Here is a 15,604-nt window from a genome sequence, read left to right on the forward strand (position 1 = left end):
CAGGGGAAATGTTGAATCTTGTATTTGGAGCAAATATGGAAATTTGGAAATGAATATTTTGGCTAACACCATACATTTTTTTAAATGGCCTTAATTTTAGTAAATTTAAAACATGAAACTTCTTTAGTCATCAAATGAATTAGAGGTGGCCACACATCCTCAATTGAGTAGTTTTACTCAGATATAACTTTTGGTCAAATGTGCATGGGGTTCCCCACAAACCATTTTTATTTCTGATGGCCTAGATATTGACACAGATTCATACTAGAGGAGATCAGGATATGTCAACCCTGGACTAGAGAGACAGCTCCCCTTCATCACAGAAGCTGAGAGAGTTCCAGAAACTTTTTTTGACTCATCTAACAAATATTTCTTGAGTCTCTATTGTGGGCCAGGCCCTAGGTTAGGCTCAAGGAAACAACAATGAACAAGCCAAAGTTTGTGTGCGCACAGGACACAGAGTCTAAATTAGTTGCACCAACTTAGAAGAATGGACAGTTGGGTGTTTCTCAACCTAAATCACACCTTTCACCTTTCACCAAAGACTCAGAACTTTCTGTAACACTTGTCTGATAACCTAGAAAGCTCTCTTGACTGTAGGTAATACAGAAATGAACCATATTTCAAGCAACACATGTATTTTCTTTAGTCTTGACCTAACTGGAATGGTGCATAGAAGGAAGGTGAGGAGGACCATGGCATCATAATTCAATATGTGGCTATGGAGCATCTGCTGTGTCTCCTGATGTGCCTTAAGCAAAATGACTGCTGGGGTCAGTGCTGGCCTTACCAAAACTATACATCTCTTGTCTAGGCTATGGGCAGATATTTTAAAATAGCACTAATAACTAAGTGTATCGAGTCCATGCCACACACCAGGCAGTACACTAGGTACACGTCATACAAATGGCTTTGTTCAACCCCACAGTTACACTGTGAGGTGGATCAGGAAGCTGAAGTCTCGGGAGATGGATTGACCTGCCTGGAGTCCTACACTGTAGAGCTGTGATTCAAGGTCAGGCAGCCTAATGCCAAAGTGTACTCTGAATTCACAGACTCTGTTGTATAGCCTCCACCGGCTTTCTGCTCTTCTCCTAAACCTCCAAGCTCATGTCCCCCTTAAGGCCACTTGATGTTATCCCTGATCCTTCTTTATTTTTCTTCATCACTCTTACCTCCACCTAAATGTTGACACTTCTCTCCTCCTGAAGTTGTATTATACATGCATTCATTTTCTGGCTTATTGCCTGTTCCCACCACTAGCTCCACTGGAGCGAGGTGTGGCTCTCACTCATCCATCCCTGAATCACCAGCAATGGGTACCATTCTCAGTGGGCTGTGGTGAGCAATCCACACGTGCTGGACAAGTAAGTGCTCTCTCCTCTCTTCGTAATCACTCCAAGATGCTTTCTTGCTGGAACTCCTGCCTCTTTGGTAGAAGAGATTGGGGGAGGTGATTTGCTGTCACCTGTCATTCAGTCTTCAGTGTAAAGTTCTGCTTGAACTTGTGAATACAAAGGCAATTAAAGGATGACAGTCATAGCCTCATCACAGAACTTAATATGTGACCTTGGACAAATTCCTTCCATCTGCTCTAATGAAAAGATATTAGTCATGAGTTGGAAGAGGAGTTTAATTAATTTATGGACATAGGAATTTTTGGATTTAAAAAAAGCCCTAATCGGGCTTCCCTGGTGGCGCAGTGGTTGAGAGTCCGCCTGCCGATTCAGGGGACGTGGGTTCGTGCCCCGGTCTGGGAGGGTCCCACATGCCGTGGAGCGGCTGGGCCCGTGAGCCATGGCCGCTGAGCTTGTGCGTCCGGAGCCTGTGCTCTGCAGCGGGAGAGGCCACAACAGTGAGAGGCCTGCGAACCCCAAAAAAAAACATTTAAAAAAAAGCCCTAATAATTGTTTTTTAAAATTAATTAATTTATTTTTATTATTTATTTTTTATACAGCAGGTTCTTATCTATTTTATACATATTAGTGTGTACATGTCAATCCCAATCTCCCAATTCATCCCTCCACCACCCCACTTCCCTGCTTTCCCCACTTGGTGTCCATACGTTTGTTCTCTACATCTCTGTCTCTATTTCTGCCTTGCAAACCAGGTCATCTGTACCATTTTTCTAGATTCCACATATATGCGTTAATATACGTATTTGTTTTTCTGTTTCTGACTTACTTCACTCTGTATGACAGTCTCTAGGTCCATCCACGTCTCTACAAATGACCCAATTTCATTCCCTTTTATAAAAGTCCTAATAATTGTTGTGAAAAGAACAGTCACACACATTTTTCTGAGTTACAGAGACTGTTCTAAGGAGGGCAGCTACACAAGTAATACCTCAGATGAACTCATGAAATAATAACTTTACGCCCTGGACTTGGGCTTGGGCTCATCTCTGCTTTATTTTTGAAGCCCAAGAAGAAGAGAAGTCGTTATGTGGCTCTATGTCCTCATAATGTCAGGACTTTTTGGTTCTACCCTGAAGCTTGAACCACAATAAAAAAGTGTCCAGTTATTAGAAGGAGGTAAAATGATCAGGACCACCCCAGAAAGACTGGAAAGTCAAGTTAAGATTTTGAACATATTTTAAAGTGAGAGATGAGGCGTGGAAAATGGAATGTTTCATAAAAATCTCCAATAAAAGCAGTGGGGTATATATTGTGATTTTTATTTGATGGAAGAGTTTTGGTATTATTTCCAGAGAAATGGAGGGCAGAGATTCTTAACCTCGGGCTATGAAATCCTTCAGCAGGTTAGTGAAGCCTACAGATTACTTCATAGAATAATATTTTAAATGTATAAAATAAAATATATGAGATTACTTGATACCAAATTTATGCCCCCTCCTGAATTCTAGATTCCAGGGTACCCCTATTATTCTAAAATCAGGAAAACAGATGACCAGAAAGGAAAATGATGTAAGGCATACACTTTAACCTAAAAATAGAAATACTTTTTGACAAGAGAAACTATGTTGTGATCTAATACAATGAAGGAATGTTGTTCTAAGCCAACACATATTTGAAAAGATTTAATAAAGATGATTTAATCTTGCTTTGGAACAGCAAGTACTTTTCCCTTTATGCCCCTATTTACACAAAGGATTTGCTTCTATTACAAGTAATAAACTCTCTAAATGAAATACCTGAGCAATAATCACATCAGGTTAATAAGTTTTATAATGCATTCATGATCTGGTATGAAAATTTGCTCTTAATAAATATCTTCTTTAAATTCCAAATGGTTCATGCCAATGCTCTAGAATACAATTTTGGTGATTGAATTGGAATTCTTATGGTGTGTTTTCTTTAGAAAATACAAAATGAACTGCAGCATGAATATAAACAGAAATGGCTAACTCATAGCAAGAAAAAAAAAAAGGGACAATTATTCAGATCTCTTCTAAAAACCCTAAGAGAATTGACAGTCTCAAGCCACCCATGTGAATTAACTGCTTGTTTTCCTTAGAGGGAATGTTTGGGATTCTGTCTCTGACTGCTTGCCTTCTACCCTCAGGCGTGAATATACAGATCAGTGCTTGGAACAGCAATTACAAGTTGAAGAAACAATGAGATGAAGGGTTATTTCCCTTTCCCAAACCCAAACCTCCTTCAAACTGAGATTCTCCATCTCATTAGCATTGCTTTTGTTCTAAGAAATGCTCAAAAAGACTCTCTTCTCCATGTGAAAGCAAAAAGCAAAGGTGTCCAAAAAAAAATCTGGGACTACTTTTAGATACTCTGTGTCTAAAAGTAGGAATTAGTGAAATTCTCAAATAACTCTTTATGACCTGACAAAGAAGTGCCCTAAATGCCTCCAACTACTTATTTCTGAGCACTGCTAACTCTCCTGCATCTTTTCCTAGAGGCAAAAACAGAAAGAGATTTTTAAAACTCACACCACAGTTGAGACAGGAGGGAAGGCGGCAAGGCACAACCTTTAAAAGAATGACATAGCTGTTGAGGATATGACAGAAACTGGTTAGAACAGATTATGTCCAAGATGGTGGAAGATTTGACTTCCAGAAGACCTTGAGCCTCATTATAAGCTCATTATAATACATTAGCATATGCTAAATGACATACACACAGGCACCACGACAGTTCCAAAGCTAACCATTAAAGGCCAAAAAGTGGGCCGTGGCCCAATTCCTGGAAATCTCTGCCCCTTCCCCAAAATAGTTGGAATAATCCTCCCACTTGTTAGCCTATGAAATTACCCAGCTCATAAAAACTAACTACCCCATATTTCCAGGGCTCTCGCCTTCTGAGATGGCCCATGCTCTGTCTGTGGAGTGTGTATCTCCCTAAATAAACCTGTTTTCCCACTTAACTTTCAGGGTAGAGTCCTCTTGCCTGCCCTCTTGTATTCTTCACAAGCGTCCTATATTAATAAATCTACTTGCCTATCACTTCGCCTCTCACTGAATTCCTTCTGTGCTGAGACGTAAAGAACCTGAGGTCCATTAAATCCTGTGACCAGGTGTGTGGTTTCAGCTGGGAGACTGTGGGTTTGAGACCCCGCCTAAGCCAGAAATTTTGGGTTCAAGTCCCAACTAAGTGCAGCTGGATTCGAGTCCCACCTGAAGGAGTGAGATTAGAACATTGTGGGTTCGAGTCTCAAACTGAGGTGTGTGGTTTCAAAGTGATGGATTGTTTTGCAAAAACATGATGGTTTCAGAAGGAACAGGAGCCTCTGTGGCAACCTAGTGTTCCCAGCTTTCCTGGTACTTAGCCTACCCACTAGATAGCTTGACACAGATAAAGACGCATGCTGCGATATTTTTCCTGTATATTCACCTTAGTTTTAAAGTTCTTCTTTCCCTCTCCTCCTCAGAAACATAAAGGTACCCCAGCATGGTTTTCAAACAGATATATACAGTGCTGACTTAAAGGGACAGAAGGAAAAAATGTGAGATGTCGTGTCTTCCCTCAAAGAGCTTACAATCCAGTAACCACATTCTGGTTAATAAACCAAACAAGCATACCAAAGCAGTACACTATATCATTAAGGACTAAGTTGTATTATCACGTGGTAACTTCCATTTATATCATACACTATAACACCCAAAACACTTGCACAATCTGTGAGATCGGACAGGTATTATTATGCCCAATTCATGGATTTAGAGAGAGCTTCAGAGAAAATAAATGACTTAAAAACATATAACTAGTAGGCAGAAGAACTGAGATTAGAACCTAGGTTTTGTGATTTTAAATTCAGGCTCTTTGTAGCCCAGAACTGAACTAGTCTACACTAGAAATAACTAGTAGTTCATACAAATAAAGACCTTAAAGAAATGGAGTGAATTCATAAAAGAGATAAGACTTTCACTGAGCTTTCAAGATAGGAGGGACTTGGGAAGAGTAGGGGGGAAGGAAAAGAGGCCACAACAAATGATTTCTCTCTCTTGACCTGGCTGGGGAGCAACGGGGGAAAAAAAAATGCCCAGAGGGGCAAAGCATTGCCTCATGTCACAACGCCAGGGGGCATCATTCTCTTTATATCCCATGTGGAATCTATATGTGTTTCTATATGAATGGTAGCCCTGAAAGAAAACTCCACAGACTACGATGTAAATGGTGCCCCTTGGAGTTGTGCAGACACTCTGATGGAGTTGGGTGGGATGATGGAGGACCTTGAAAATCACACATCTTTTCCCTCCAGGATGAGTGATATAGTTGTAGAAAGAGCGTGGAATTAGGCTTCAGATGTCCCGAGTTCTAGTCCTAACTCTGTGTGATCTCAATCTCTGAGAGTTTCTTGTTTCTTTTCTCTAAAGGAAAATGTAGGACTAGATCATTTCTAATCTTCTTTTCATCTTGAAAGGCATTTGATTCTTCTGATATGGAAGAAAGTAGGAAGCCATGGAAGATTTGTGGTGACACGGGAAACATGATTACTTAGGGAATACTGGTATGGAGGATGGTTGGGTGTGGGAAAGGCCTAGAAGGGGAAAGAACCACAGGAAGGGTCTCCCAGTAATCTAGGGATGAGACTGAAAGGGGTAGACTAGGATGGCAGAAATGGGAAGGAAAAATGAACACAGGAACCCTTTGTGAGGGAAAATCCAAGAGCATTTATTTAGTCATTGACTGGATTGGGAAACGGGCCCAGAATGTCAGACCTGAGTGACTGGCAGAGTGACTACCCCATGGAAAAGAAAGACAAGTCCCCTTGACATGAGGGGAATAAGAATTCAGCCTCAGCTTCTTTGTGTTCAGCTGACAGTGAAGCATCAAAATGGAAAAGTTCAGCACTCATTGGGAAAAAGGGAACAAGAAGTCACGTGAGGCAATGGAACTGGAGATACGTGACAGTGGTCAGCTCAAGGGAGACAATTAACATTCCTGAGAAAATAAATATGAAAGCTTTTATAATGCATTAGCAAAAGAGTGTTTTTTAGTTTTATAGCTAAAGAAACAAAAGCCAAGAGAGAGTAATGAAATGACCTCATGGCTTCTTTAGAACTAGATGGAATGGAAGCTAGTCATATAGTTTAACAAGTAATGTTTTAATTAAAAGAAATAAATGTCTATCACAGAAACTGAAGACAGAATACAGAGACTTTGACCTTCTGAAATATTTCTTTCCAGATTCACATCTATTCTCTTAGTCAATTTTATCACTCTGGCCATTTTGTACTGTGTCAGTTTAGCTAAGCTGGAACTGCATTTCCTTCCCTGTGTAGTTCTGGGTAAGGGTTGCCCAGAAGAGAAGTTTGCCTGAGACTTGGAAGGCCAAAGTGACACTCAGCCCTGTGCTTCGGGGGTTGGTGCCCTGGACATCAGTGCAGGTTGTACACATTGTTTTGATCTGCTGGTTCTCCTTGTTGGCATGGGGAGCAGCCAGTGCACCCAGATCTCCTCCTCCAACTTCTCCAAGTACCAGGCCAGGCACATGGACAGGGCTCTGTGGAGAAGGACATCAGTTTTTCTGCAGGTGGCCTGCATCATCAGAGTTGACATGGTGAGAGACAGATGTGGGTTCCAGGTTCTTCTTATGGATTCCAGTTTGCCCTAGCAAGGTCCCTTGTCTTTGCTGCCCCCTGCTCTGCATCCAGCTTTTCCTCCCACCTGCACTGCTGACCTGCAGAGACTTCAGGCTGCAACCAGATGCAGAAGCCACAGGCTTCACAGACTCCACCCGATTTTCTTTGAGGCCCTGATTAGTGACTTTCTCCTTTGCCTCTAACCGTCCCCTACCAGACCTTTGCTTGCTCAGCAGCGCTCACAATTATGCGATGTCTAATCCCTGTAGAAGATTCCTTATCTCATATCACTCACAGCAGTTCTGCTTTTCTGCTAGAACTGCTCACACTGTCTTCTCATCCAGGCCTTTCAATATCTAGCCTCCCTTTAATTGACTGTACTTTGTGCATTTCACTTATTCTCAAGGGATCATTAGCTATCAGAAAAGGGTGATAAAATTTTAAACTTCATCTTAATATCTCTAAATAGTCAGCACGATAGACTGGGAACCAATATTAAACCATGGCGTCTGGGGACATTATCTATAGGCTTCTGGTGCCTGGGCTGGAAGCCTCCACAGCACCCAGAACTACCCACTTCCAGCTGTTAACAGAAAGAAAGAAACTGCTATCTTGTTTAAGTCACTGTTATTTTGGTCTTTGTTATAGCTGAGCTTGAATTCCAACCAATATACACACTAAACATTATCTTAATCAAGTTTAGTTATTCAAGTAAATGCACATCAAAAACTTCTGCATTCTCATCATTATTTTCCTTCTCTTTTATCCTGTAGCTCAGCCTTATAAAAACTGTACATGCTCGCTTAGCTAGCAGAGCTTCAGAGAAAGAGAGACTGTCTCTATCCTGCATAAAATGCAGTGGCCCATTAATAGCCTCATGTGATGGACAATAATACACTATTTTCATTCATTCTTATTTATAATATATCTTCAAGGAGAGGACTGAACTGACAATTAACAGTTACTATCAAGACCAACACAGTTCTGCCTATTCTTGTCTTGGCCATTTCAGAAGACAAGAGATGTTTTCATGAGAGCAAGTCACTTAACTTCTCTGAGATTCAGTGTCATCATTTATAAAATTTGGTGAATACTTTTCTTCCCAGGCTTGTTGTGAAGGTAAAATGAAGTACTCCAAAATATGTAAAAACTCCTTAGAGCAGTATTTGACATAATAGGTGCCAATAAATATTTAGCTGAATCTAAAGCTTAAATTATGTATTTTTAAAACTTAGTATAAAATACTATTTAAGGAATTCTAGAAGGTAAATAACAAATAGCCTCCAATAATTGTTTCCAAAATCAGATTGAGCTTCCTGAAAAGGGGAACTCTTGATCTAATACAATAAAGTATCAAATGGTATGTGAGTGACTGAGGATTTCCTGTACTTTTCAAAGTTACCCAAAAACTAAAGAGAAGAAGAGTATCATGAGCTCAGGAGGACTCTTACCATGAATAGGTTGGCTCTGGAAGTTTAAGATCAATGTCTCTCATATTATAATGTGTGTTATGTCATAGCCTCTGCCAACCTGAGAGGTTCTCTGAATGAAAACAAAGAGGTCATCCTTTTCTTAATTGATCTGTGATATTTCAAAAGATTGGATCAAGAAAACTGATGCAAAAAAGAAATATTTTTAGTTTTATGATGAATATATAGGGAAAAAAAGATGCCAGCAAAGGGAATCAATGGAACAATAAATACCACCTGAAGTTTATCAAGTAAGCAAACCTTATTGATATAGAAAGGTTCACAGACAAGGTTAAGTTGATTCCTTAGTACAAGGTAGCGCTCATATCTTGCTCTTCTAATAGACTTTAAAGAGTTTCTGAAAAGAACAATTTTAAAAAGGTGCGTACTCAAATTTCATTAACTTTATGTATCAGAGTGGCCACATAAGTATTGTTATTGCTGCATGTTATGGCTCCCCAAAATTCATATGTTGAAACCCTAATACCCAATGTGATGACATTTAGAGATGGGGCCTTTGGGAAGTAATTAGGTCATGAGGGTGAAGCCTCCATGGTGGAATTAGTGCCATTATGAGAAGAGACACAAAAGATCTAGTTACTTTTATCCTCTCTCTCTCTCTCTCTCTCTCTCTCTCTGTCCCATACAGCAAAAAGTCTGCCTCTACAAACCAGGAAGAGAGCCCTACCAAGAACTGAATCTCCTAGCACCTTGATCTTGAACTTCCCAGTCTCCAGACTGTGAGAAATAAATGTTTGTTCTCTAAGCCATGGCAACCCAAACTGATTAAAACAAGTGTCTCACAGGTGCACACCCAAGATAATTGAATCTTGAAAGAATGGTAGAAGCCTGTTTCCAGGAAACTATTCGTTAATGATGTTTATCAGTTTCAGTCTTAAGAAGCAGGGTCAGGGTCCAGGAACAGTTCAGAGAGAGCAGAGGTTGATGGTATTGTAGCATTTCCTCTATCTGCCCATGCACAATCCCTTATGGGGAAATCTGTCCACTCATAGTGCAAAAGGAAGGGCCATCTTCTGGACATCAGTGCTTTAGATCATGTAGTCCAATCTAGCCATAGCTGCTTAGACTAAAACAACCCCTTATGACCTGGCACAGCAAAAAGCAGTGTACATCAGATTCCCTCTATGGAATTTGAATGAAGCAGTATCTAGAGACTGATCTCACATAGACATAGGAGTAGAAACTAAAAGATGAGGAAGCAGAGTTGAAGGAGAGGATGTATCGGCCATGTGCAAGTCCAGTTATTAATTAACTGAGATTAAGCAGGCCACACCTGCTGGTTGCTGACCAGAAAGAAGCAGACACAGGGAGCATGGCTCAATCCATTCAACCAAAATCTCCTTGAAGACAGGGACAGTATCTGCCTTGTTCATTACTGTTTCCCTAATATTGAGCATAGTTCCTGGCTATTAAAACAATTAGTCACTGGGTACATATCATTTGAATGAAGAGTTAAGAGTGGATCACTAGGACAAGCCCTCTCCAGAAACACTGTCCAGCGTCTGGCACCAGAAACCTGCAAGCGTTCATGAGATTCCTTCTCCTTCAACACAGCCTATGTCTTCTCATTATTCTTGAACCTCCAGCACTTCCCTTTATGGGAGCAAATTTGTCTGCTCCTTGATCATTGTAAACAAAAGTTTCAATATCAACTCTGTAAGAGAGGAAAGGAAGGAGGAAGAAAGGAAGAGAGATGGGGAGGAATGAGAGTGGGAGGGAGAGGTGACAGGTAGGAGTTGAGGGTGGTAGAGAGAGACTACCCTTGATTTTTAAGCACATCATTTTCTAGTGAGGCGTAAAAAAGAGCCCTTACAACTTCCCTACAGAGAGGTTTAGACTTTGGATGTGAGGCTAAAAGAAGAAAGAACTGCAACTAACAACCTATTCTAGCAAACTGGAGTTTGCTTAAGAGAAGTGATTAAACTTTGTCACTGCAATAGACTGACTATATCAAACAAAACAACCTTGTAGCTACCTCCCTGTAGATTGTTTGTACTATGTTCAATGGGAATGCATTGACTCCCATTCTCATGTTTAATAGACAAAGTAAAGTGCCCCAGGAGGTTACTCTAGCAATCAAATATGCTTCAATAATGCATTATACTTCCCATAATAATTCCTTTTAATTCCCTTCTTCTTCTTTATGACTGGAATGCATCTACTCTTGTGTCTTTAAGAAAATCTAAACACAATTTTTTTTCCTTGCACCTATGAAGAAAGTAGAGAATGATATAGAAGACAATGTCCCAGTAAACTTTGTTTTCATAAAACAATATATTCTCTTGAGCAACAAATATCTTTCAAGGTCTGATTCATTCCTAATCAACTGATATTAAAGTATCCTCATGTGACAGATAATGGGAAACGAATCCTTGGTTGAATACTAGTCCTGCGCATTTCACAAGGCAGATATAAGCCAACCATACTTTCCTCATTAGCAGAAACATCAGGTGGCCAATATCATCCCCATCTTCCTTCTAGTAGTTCCATGTATAAGGTACTATAGCCGTAGGATGCTCTGACAGGTCAAAGATAATATATAACATTCATAAGGGGAGAGAGGGAAGGAATAAAAAATAAAATACTTACTTGGTCCTAGACCAATTGAAAATGCAGCAACATAAACAAGCAAGCTGGCTAAGGACAGCCATTTCAAAAAAGCTGGGACGTCCGCAGCGTCTGTGATGATCTGGTATTCAGTTTGGCTTAGTCCAGCATTCGATACGGATGCCAAGGTCGTTTCTCCTCTCTTATCCAGGTCATTTCTCATGGGCCTTAGTGAGTTCCTGCTATGGGAAGCCATCCCTTTAAAGGATTCTCTAAGAGTGTCATTGCTGGCTGACAGGTTACCTGGTCCGTAAAGCACAGACTCATCCAAAGACTGGTTGATAGGACTATGGTTTCTGCAGATATTGGTAAAGTTCATATGGATGTTGAGATTCACGATGCCCATGGTTACCAATGAAGCTGCCATCACAGAGGAGCCGACACAGAGGAGGGTTTTGCTCCCGACATGGTCTACAAGCAGGGTGGCCGGGATGGTGCTGATGACCTTGACAACCCCAACGCCTGTGGAGGCGAGGCTGGCTGCCTCGTTGCTTTGGAAGCCAACGGACTTCAAAACAGTGGATGCATAGAATAATATGTTTGGCTGGCCAGTGATTTGTACAAAAAATACCAATGTTAAGCCTATCATAATTCGGGTCCTCATGTTGTCCTTTGAACGAAACAGATCCCCAAAACTATACTGATATTCATCTTTCAGGGAAGATTTTATCACAGTGAGTTCCTCCGTTGTATCGGAGATGGCTCTCAGCTTTCCGAGAACCTTGCTAGCAGCTTCCTCGTGTCCCTTCATCACCAGAAACCGAGGACTTGGAGGAAGAAAGTACATCGCAATCGCCTGCAAAACTCCCAAGGGAATAACGAGGCCGAACATGTATTTCCAGCCGTGGGAAACATTGGCAAACGCGTAATTTGAAATGTAGGCAAAAAGGATGCCGATGACAATCATCAGCTCGTTCAACGACACAAGAAGGCCTCTCTTGTGTTGGGGGGCAATTTCTGCGATGTAGACACACGTGGCGATGGAAGAGAGTGAAATGGAAACCCCAATAGCAATGCGTCCCGCTATGAGAGCCGCATAAGATAAACTGATGATCAAGACCAGGCTCCCAAGTCCAAGGAGGCAGGATGACAGGATGATGGCAGCCCTTCTTCCGCACCTGTCAATTAGGACCCCTCCAATGAGAGAGGCCAGTAGGGCCCCGATGAGGAGGGAGCTCACAACCATTTCCTGCTCGTGGCAGGTCAGGGCTAACAAGGTTCTTATCTGCAGAAGAGCCCCAGAGATGAGCCCAAGTTCATACCCCACCAGGAAGCCGCTGACAGCAGCTGTGACAGACGACAGGAGAGTAAACATACCGCAACCTACGAGCAGAGAGAAGAAACACGTCAGTTCTGAATTGTGTCTGATGGAGACTTAAGCTTGTCTAAGTACGTTTTTCATAGCACTGAGTATAAACACATATAATCATAGTCAAATAATACACTAACCAAAACATGATTAAAGAAGAAAAAATCCTTTTTCTTCCATTTTTGGGGGGGAGAGGGGTGGAGACATTTAGAAAGTTATTTCTTCTATTTGTGATGTGATGTTGGTTTTCGTTTTGAGCAGACAGATACGCGAGATAAGCAGATGACAGATGATGAGGACTGAACACACAAGAACACGGTTTCATTCCTGCCTTGGTGTTGGATGAGAAATTCAGAGAGCGTGGCTCCTCGGGTCCCGCTGTCTAAGGCAAGCCCTTGAGGGCAGGACAGAGAGCGAAGCAGCCTCCGGAAGGGCCCCAGTCTTCCCAGCGTGGAACCTGGGGCAAAATGCAGCACAGCCTCCAGGAAGCCTGCCCTCCGGTCTCCTTGGCCGCAATCGGGCCACTGCTAGCTTTTGCTGAAACACATGAGGGTGTTGGGGGAGGCCAGGATGTGAGCGCCTCCACGAATTCAGGGCTGGGTCAGAAAGAAGGAGGCGGAAGTAGGTGCAGGGAAAGGACCCGACAGCATCCATCACTCACTCTGAGGAAGGAGGAAGGGGCATGGGACAGGCGGAAGAAGAACTAAAGCGGCTTTATATTGTTCCATGCTTGTAGGGTTAACATCTGAGGGAAAATGGTGAAATGTTAAAAGGCATTACTTTTCGGTGGTAGGTACATAAGTGTTTGTTACATGTCTGTAACTTGTCATAACAGAAAGGATACAAAACAAAAAGACAAAGGCTTAGAGAAGAGTATCACAGGTCCAGGAAGCACTAGTTTCCAAGGCCGGAGCACAGCTGTTTTAGGAGCTATGAGATGCCAGGACGTCATGTCATGTATGGGGGCACAGCATGAGCTTGGGAGGGAGGTGGGAGAGGACATCAGTGAAGGTGCGTAGGTAGAGAGGGAACACTTCGTGCCAGGCCTGGCAGGTCACAGTGACAACTGTTTATTGTATTCCCAATACAGTGGGGTCCATGCCCACTGACCAGTAAGAGGGAAGACACTCTGAGCTTATTGCTGCTGTGTGGAGACTAGTTGTCAAAAGGCGAGACTGGTAGCACGGGGTAGTTTGTCGCCTTAGTCTTGACAAGAGACGGTGCCAGCTTGCATTTGGGTGTGAGGAGTGGAACTGACGACAAACAGACAGATTCAAGAGTTAATTTGGGGGTAAAAACAATGACACTTGCTCCTGAATTGGTGTTGGAGGGTAAGGAAGTGGGTCAGAACCCAAGATGGCTCCCTGGTTTGAGCAGTCTGTTGGGTGGTTTTACAATACTGAGTACCCGGTATGCAGGCTCATGTACTATATGGGCCACAGGTGGACCTAGGGAAGAAGCAGAAGGGACCTGGTTATGGGCGGGGATGAAAGGAGAAGTGGAAATCAGAAGTTCCACATTAGATTTACTAAAACGGTTTACTTGTTTTACCTGTAAGTGTTCCGATTAAAATATCAGGTAGTGGATTGAGCCTACAGATTTGGAACTGAAGAGGTAAGTCAAGGCTGGAGAGATGTATTTGGGATCCAGCAGTGTGTATTTGGTATTTACAGCCACAGGGATGGGAGACATCACCTGGGGAGACAGAATACAGGAACAAGAGAAGCAAGACGAGGACGAGGACCTAGGGAATGCCAACATTTAGAAGAGGAGGCAAAAGCAAAGGCGATGGAGAAGCAGCAGAACGAGCTGTGTGTGAAATGGACTAGAAACGTGTGCTTGGACACACAATTATCACAGGCTGAGCTAAGGCTGATCAACTATGCCATTGCTGGGGTAGGAGGTGTGGTTTAAGAATGCCATTTAGCTTTGGTGAAAGGAGCAGCTCAGATAAAGGTAATCTGACATCGCTTCCCACCACAAGTACCCAAGGTATTTTACATCTCTGGGATCCTGATGGCATGTGGAAAATGGGAGACTTCAAAAATAACATGTAAAAAGCATCAAATATTTAGATGGAGGAACAAATAAAAATGCAATAATCCACAATAAAATAAAATTGATGTATGAGCATTGTGAATACAAACCATCAAATTGAAACTACATCAGCAACTTAACCAGCTAATCAGAAAACAAATATTTAACATCATTACACAGCAAGCATCTTCCTAGTACTGGGAGATATCTATAGATATGTACAGATATCTCTCTATATGTATCACAATGAAACAAAACAGAGGTGGTTCTTGCTCCCCAAGAAACTTAACATTCTAGTGATGTCTCTATTGTCTATTATTTATTATGTACTCTTTTAATTTTCACATGCAAAATGACTTTGAAGTACTTTCATGCTCTCAATTTCCACATATTCTTTTTGCCCACGTGATCTTAAAACCCTCAACAAAAAATTCTTCTACCACAGGTGATCTGAGTCAGATTTTCACATTTGCATAAGAATATCACGTTGCTCCGTATCTCTTCTTCTCATTGTTCTTTATACCTAAGTTTGATGTGCTGATTAGGGTGTGTGCTCTGGCAGTTGGTCTCCAATATTCAGGTTGGAGAAATAAGTGACTCTGGAGAATGAGGCACTTGAGAGGCAGGTTGAGTGAGGCACCCCAGAAGCAGTTTTAGAGGGACAGAGGGCGACATGGGGTACTGAGTCAAGGACACGGGGGAAGAGATGCCAGAGCTGTGTGAGTAGCAGAAGACAGTCTTTGCCACCTTGTCCTTCTCCTTAGCCTTCCTTAGTTTCCCCATTTTGTTGGATGAGAAATAGTGCCTCCCTAGAAAAAGAAAGACCCCTTGAGATACAAGAGTTCCTTCCTTTGATGCTCTATTATCCTACTTATTTTTACTTTTACTTTTTAAAAATAAATTTATTTATTTATTTATTTTTGGCTATGTTGGGTCTTTGTTGCTGTGCACGGGTTTTCCCTAGTTGCAGTGAGCGGGGGCTATTCTTCGTTGTGGTGCGCGGGCTTCTCATTGTGGTGGCTTCTCTTGTTGTGGAGCGCGGAATCTAGGCACATGCGCTCAGTAGTTGCGGCTCGTGGGCTCTAGAGAGCAGGCTCAGTAGTTGTGGCACACGGGCTTAGTTGCTCCATAGCACGTGGGATCTTCCCGGACTAGGGCTCG

At 42.0% G+C, this 15,604-nt stretch overlaps 1 protein-coding gene across 1 annotated transcript in view; it reads right to left on the bottom strand.

The window, feature by feature from the left end:
• The window catches only part of SLC2A12 (solute carrier family 2 member 12), a gene marked incomplete at its 3' end in the record, with an annotated part of 56,785 nt that overhangs the window by 24,874 nt on the left and 16,307 nt on the right, over nucleotides 1-15,604 (bottom strand). Inside the window, exon 2 of the mRNA XM_079716631.1 lies at nucleotides 11,080-12,420. Within this exon, the coding sequence (XP_079572757.1) occupies nucleotides 11,080-12,420 (1,341 nt within the window). The remainder of the gene's footprint in view (nucleotides 1-11,079; nucleotides 12,421-15,604) is intronic.

Source organism: Hyperoodon ampullatus, assembly GCF_949752795.1.
Source record: "Hyperoodon ampullatus genome assembly, chromosome: 12".
NCBI lineage: Eukaryota > Metazoa > Chordata > Mammalia > Artiodactyla > Ziphiidae > Hyperoodon > Hyperoodon ampullatus.